General features: G+C 33.8%; 1 protein-coding gene across 1 annotated transcript in view; it reads left to right on the plus strand.

Moving 5' to 3' along the window:
- Window positions 1–1,858: 1,858 nt before the first annotated feature.
- Window positions 1,859–6,955, plus strand: part of LOC107043374 (protein germ cell-less) — a gene marked incomplete at its 5' end in the record, with an annotated part of 31,012 nt that continues 25,915 nt past the window's right edge. Inside the window, 2 exon segments of the mRNA XM_015264865.1 lie at window positions 1,859–1,982; window positions 2,722–2,818. Of these exon segments, the coding sequence (XP_015120351.1) occupies window positions 1,859–1,982; window positions 2,722–2,818 (221 nt within the window).

Genomic DNA, 6,955 nt, shown 5'->3' on the forward strand with positions numbered 1-6,955 from the left:
TTCAATACGCAAACTGTTATTTTCCTTAATTAACGGAGATTAATGTGATTAAAGCTACTAAAATTCCTTAATAATTCATAGATTTACATCCATAATCGTTTCAGGTATCACTTACCCTTTTTTACACCAAAACAAGTAGCCACCTAACAGCCACCTAACTTAAGTGGCTGCTTGCATCCCAGGGACTATAAAATTCACACTCGTCGAAATCATCATTACTCGTTAAATAAATACTATTACATTAGTCTGTGCTGTCAAGTGATGTTTACCACACGTTATAATTTGAAATATCAAACGTCCTTCGTGTGTAAATTTCGTTCTTGAGGCGAGTGTCAAGCTTATAGTCCTAGCTGATGGTGAAGTTTATGATGAATTTACGCACTTGTATCATTAGTATGATTTCAGTTCTATCCATTTTGAGATTTCATCAATGGTTTTACATGATTGAAGGCGAGATTATCAATACGTTATATCATTTTGAGTTTCTAATGAAATTGTCGTTGCGAAAAATATTTGCTCTGAGTATGATTCCACAACGAATCAATGCATGCATCGCAAGATACACTTGACTGGTGTATTTATCTCTTACATTATACTTTTTTACTTTTGGAGGCTGAAACTACACAGAAGTTTTCAACAAGTTCCATTTACAGTTAAATTCCAGGAAATCTTGTCATCACATAAAAAACTGATATTCCAGTTCCATTATTCGTGGAAAATTTCGAAAAATTAGGGAAATGCACGTAAATAGTTTTGATAGTGCTGAATATGTTTTATTAAAAATTCAAGAAAATTAATTTGATTTTAAAGAATTTATTTCTACCGAAAAATTTTAAATTCACTTGAATTTTACCTAAATTTTGAAATTGCACAATTCTTTTTCCTTTAAATAAAATTTAGTATTACTTTCCTGAAAATTACTACCAGATTTTCCATGAAAATTCCATTTTTTCAAGTATGATCGAAGTTATTTTAAACTACTTCATGTGTTTGGGTACAACTTGTTCAAGTTAGCTTCAAAACATGGGTATCAAAACATTTGTAACCAATACATGGTTATCTTCACTATGGGAAAATTGAAGTATGAATTTGTAATAGAAATTTTCTCGCATATATATTTGGAAACGTATTTTGTCGAAGATAACAAGTCAAGCCTGCCACAATTTGTGAAGCAACCATTCAATTGTTTTTCGATTATTATTTTTTATGGGATTGTAAAAATTGCCTATTTATTGTAATTCATTCATTATGGTATCACTCATGACTGATAATGTTGGCAACAAAAATTGTTCTAGAGTTTCGTTGCGTTACTAGTCTGATGAAATGTGACATGAATTTTTTTTTATTGATATGAAATTTTGAACTCAATTTTAATGTTGAAAACAACTGTTAAATTCGAATATTTTTTCAATTCTGTAATTAACTGGTGGAATACGATAAGTGAATTAGACATTATCTAATTTTTGAACAACATTTCTGCAGATACTTTTTTGGTAGGGCAAAGTAAGATGTACGTAAAAAACATCAATAGAATACTCATATTTCTCTTATTCGAGATAGGGTTATTACATTGGAAAAAGTCTTTTTGAGTCATCTCAATATGTCACGGGCTTTGACAAATTCTGACAATGGACCCAAAACTTTTATAAAATTGCATAAGGCTTTTCTAATAGAGTTGTCAATTATTCTTGTTGTAATTTAAGTTGCGATTGATTTGATTTTTTTTTTTCGCTTCAACGATATTCTTTATCTCTGATTGTTCTTTCGCAGTCAAGGTTGAGAATATTTTCTCAAGATTCAGATAGATACAGAAAAATAAGTATCGAAATGTTATCAGATTATTGTGCTTTGTGTGCAGGAAAAAATTACTAACAACTGCCCAGTATATTTACAAAACTCTATTCCAAGAGGAAAAGGCCAGTGACATAACAGTTTTCATCCTGGGAAAACCATGGAGATTACACAAAGTTTACATAAGTCAAGTAGGTATTGTTCTTCAATTATTTTATTACAATAATCTTATGCATGAAGAATTCTTCATTTGAGTTTTTAAGGATGTATTACACCCTTTTCGCCAAAATTCACGTTTTTTGAATTTTTCTGGCAAATTGTTGATCGGATTGACGTGAAAAAATATGCCGTTTTTGTGTTTTATCATTACTTAATGACTCACGAAATTTCATGAGCGTGCAATCATTTTCCTGCGTTTTTTCTAAAAGTTTTCGGAAATTTACAAAACTTTAGAAAAAATCCAGGAAAATGATTACACTACCATGAAACTTCGTGAGTCAGTCAACAATGATAAAACGCTAAAACGGTATATTATTTCGCGTCAATCCGATCAATAATTTGCCAGAAAAATAAAAAAAACGTGAATTTTGGCCGAAAGCGTGTAGTACATCCTTAAGCCGAATGTGAGAAAGTCCATACAGAACAATCTTTTAAATTTAGAATATTTTTTTGAGTCTCTAGCAGACAATAGACTTTGAGACTCCGAGGATAAGGGAATTTCCGCTGGGAACCATTGATTTTTTACCCTTTTCGATTAAAAGCTCGTAAAGTTTTAAAGCGAAGAAGTTAGGTGGGTCGTCTGCTAGCGTTTTCTAACCGAAAGTTCTCTGACTATTCGATTGAACTGTTTTCAGATCCTTTCTTTCCATATTATGATATCGAATAACATCGTATAGAATATTACCTTCCATATAACAAAATGTTTTTCAGAGTCCCTACTTTGCGAGCATGTTTTCTGGCTCTTGGAAAGAGGCAAACCAGAAAGTTGTGCACGTGCAACTCGCTGATCCCAATATAACATTAGAATGTGAGTAAATATAAAATAAATTTGAATAATAAGGGATTAAAAATTGATATTATAGTGGAAGACAGATAGAAAATTACTATTGTGGAGGAGGTCTTCAGTTGAGTGGCGCTTCTGTAATATTCAAAAGTGAAAGTGATTCTTTCCTGGGATCCACACACTGATCTCTATATAACTGGATAGCCGATCCCTATGGCAGCCAGTGAGTTTATTAGAGAGGTACGCAGCGCCTCCGGATAGTAGTCAGCGAACTAAGATTCTCTCTAGTGCGCATGTCCGTGTCAGCTGCAGGTAGTGGAGCAGTGGTAAATTTACCGAGAGCATTGGGAAATATTATAGTCCAGTCAAATTAGATTTTTAACATCGAAATTAACCAAAGGGCACCAAATTACACCAATCGATAGCTAAAAGTGTAATTATTAATGTTTTAAAAAGTATATGCTCAAATTTGCCGGGGTGATTCACAATTTGTTATAAACAATTGGGAATTGCCGACAGGCCGTCTTCAATCCTAGATATCTTTAGTTAACCTCATCAGATGGGAAAAGAAAAAATATTTCTTTGTAGCTGAGAAAATGTCCTATCGGGGGGAGTTAGGAACTTATAGCCCAAAATGTACCGTTAATTTATTATAAATTATAATAGCAATTTCGGAGCAGTCGGCGCAACGCGTCAGCTGTTACCCTCCCTACGACAGTGCCATGAGTCACGTGATTGGCGCCATGCGCAACTTATTCAAACCTCCTGGTGCGCTCAACGCAATAGCCCTCAGCTGGATTTTTTATGAATATCTCTGAATCTGCGGCTAGTAGTCAAATTTTCATTATAAACTTTTTTGTAGATCTTTATTTGCTCTATAAAAACTTGATCAATAATAAGTGAAATTGTCCGCCGACAATTCAGTAGCGAAATTTTCAATTTTATTTTGACTATTTTTTATTTTTCATTGAATATCTCGAAAACGTTGGAGAATAGCAAAATTTTTGTTAAAACCATGTTTGGTGAATGACTAGATTTAGGGTGGATGTGGGATGAAAATGTGGAGGGAGATGTTGGGAAAATTATTGATGAGCCGGATTTAAAAAATCACACTTTATTTTGTGGGATCGAACCACTTTGTCAAAAGTCTTTACACTCTTTGGAAATTTTAATAGTTGAATGTCTAATTAAATTGATGATTGTCTTTCACTGTAAATTCGTTGAGTCACTGAGTTTAGACTGAATTTAATCAACAGAGGTAATGTACTGAACAAAACGGTGATCTTACAAAGACCGGTGATGTACTTGATTACTAGTGAGCTAGGTGAGGTTCAAAGAGCTACTGTACTCGGTGAGGTGCGATATAAAACTTGTACAGGTGATTTGCCCGAGATAGACTTGTACGGTGAGAGGCTAAGCCTAAACTGATTCGCGCGTGTTTCGGTGACTTATGACTGATGACCCGAAGGGTCCCGGAGATTTTCGAAGTAGGCCGATGGTCGACCAGAATGTTCTGGAATTTTAGTTGCGTTTCAAACAAACCATTTTTTATAGAGCAAATAAAGATCTACAAAAAAATTTATGATGAAAATTTGACTACTAGCCACAGATTCAGAGATATTCATAAAAAATCCAGCTAAGGGCTATTGCGTTGAGCGCAGCAGGAGGTTTGAATAAGTTGCGCATGGCGCCAATCACGTGACTCATGGCACTGTCGTAGGGAGGGTAACAGCTGACGCGTTGCGCCGACTGCTCCGAAATTGCTATTATAATTTATAATAAATTAACGGTACATTTTGGGCTATAAGTTCCTAACTCCCCCCGATAGGACATTTTCTCAGCTACAAAGAAATATTTTTTTTTCCCATCTGATGAGGTTAACTAAAGATATCTAGGATTGAAGACGGCCTGTCGGCAATTCCCAATTGTTTATAACAAATTGTGAATGACCCCGGCAAATTTGAGCATATACTTTTTAAAACATTAATAATTACACTTCTAGCTATCGATTGGTGTAATTTGGTGCCCTTTGGTTAATTTCGATGTAAACGACATTTTCAGAGCTAGTTTGACTGGACTATTATAGGATATTTTACCGTGTAGGACATCCAGAATAACAGGCGAACTTTTGTTAATAATCAGTGAAAACTGACATTGTCTATAAACGCGAAAGGTAGCCGAAGCATGGAGGAATATCGAAATTAGTACAATTGTTATTAATATTGTATTATTAATGAATTGTATAATCGTTAATAATTGAAAAAATTGAATTTTTAAAAACTACAAAGAATCGCCAAAGAATGTTATTAGATTTTTTTAATCGTAATTTTTTGCTGGATTTAATTGACATTTTAGGTTTTTCAAAAAATCAATTTTGAAAAATCAGGATTTACCCACTGTCTTATGTCAAAGTCCATAACTTTGTTGTAGAGCAAGATTGAAATCGAAATTTTTGACTCAAAATATGAAAAAAAATCGAGAAATTTTTTGACACATGATACAATATGAATGACCGTTTTTTAAACAATATCCATTATTTATTTATAAAACGGAGATGTTTGAAAAGAAAATAATATGTTGAAAAATGTAATTCGAATGATGCTGATTGTGTATGAATTTTTTATAAATTTTCTCACGTAATTTAATGGAAAAATTTAATAATTGAAAATCTCGACATCTATAGTGTGGTCAGTATGAACTTGTAGCCTACTGATGAGCTACTTTAAGGAAATTAATGTATTCAGGAAATTGGGAAACTCAAAATAAATATTCAACTGAATTTATTCGTTCGAAATTTTTTTGTATTTATTAAACTACAATACACCTAGACTGATCGGAATTTATCGATTGAGTATACTATACTAATTTTACCTTTTTCAATTATTATTTACAATTTGGGACGGAGAATGTTTCCACGGCAATTTTCCGAGCACATGGCCCCCACTGCGTCGCGCATGCGCACTGACGTCATCTTTAGTACCTGAGCTACTATACGGCAGCGCTGGCTGACACTTCAATTCGCCTCACTTTGAGAGTGGTGGGAGCATAGGGATCAGCTATCCAGTTATATAGAGATCAGTGGATTCACATCTTACATGCGATTGACCTACTTATTCACATTTAGCCACCACTTTTTACGGTCATGCTTGGGACAAATGTATGATAAAGTATTTCATTTGGAATTATTACAGTTTACAATCACGGTCTTTAATGAATTAATTTCAAAATTGCGGCTAAGTAACCGGTTAATGAATTTAAACCTCTTTGAATCAATTCGTATATTATTATGAATATTCATGTAGATGAACAGGACTCCCCATTCGGCACCTCCCCCCTTAAGGCAAAATTTAAGTTTCATTACTTTAAGCCTTAAAGTTTAAGGTATTAAATTAAATTCAAAACAACAGCAGTAAGGTGTATATATCTGGCTTTACCAGTGTTCAGCGTTACCCACACGTATGAAAAAATCGTATACAAATTTTCTATACGGATTACGTATAGAATTTCTATAGGATTTTCGTGTATGATATTCGGATATTTCTATCCGGATATTTTTTATTCATATCATTCCTAAACGATTTCCATAAGTTTGATTCAATACGACCCACTGCCACATGTATAGAAACATTTCGTATGCAGTTGCGACATTTCTTTACGTTTTTCTCTGGAGCGTTTAGACATCTTCCGTATGAAAATAAAAATTTACTTAAAAATTTCTGCATAGAAATAATTTATATAGAAATATCCGAATAGCATATACGGAAATCCTACAGAATTTCTACAGGCAATCCGTGTAGAAAATTTCTATACGATTTTTTCATACGTGCAGGGTTCGCGACGTGGACGCAGTAGCCCTGGCGAATAAGGATCCATGTGTAGCATGGATGTAGCATGGATGTGCATGGATGTCATTTTAAGGCGAAAAATGGGCCAAAAATGATTGGAATATAATCAAAAAATTATTTAAATGCTGATAGACAAACAATTGGTCCCAATTAATACCCATTAATAGGTTATTTTGTATAATTAGGAGAAATTATTGATGGTGTGCTGTGTGGTAAAGAAGTTCAGATGGGAGAATGCCGCGAGATGGCGCCAGTGTTAAATTATCGAGTCGGCGGTAAACTGTCAGCAGTCGCAGGCATATTTTTTATTCTATTT

The sequence above is a fragment of the Diachasma alloeum genome, unplaced genomic scaffold (assembly GCF_001412515.2).
Source record: "Diachasma alloeum isolate Michigan unplaced genomic scaffold, Dall2.0 Dall_scaffold_00560, whole genome shotgun sequence".
Lineage (NCBI taxonomy): Eukaryota > Metazoa > Arthropoda > Insecta > Hymenoptera > Braconidae > Diachasma > Diachasma alloeum.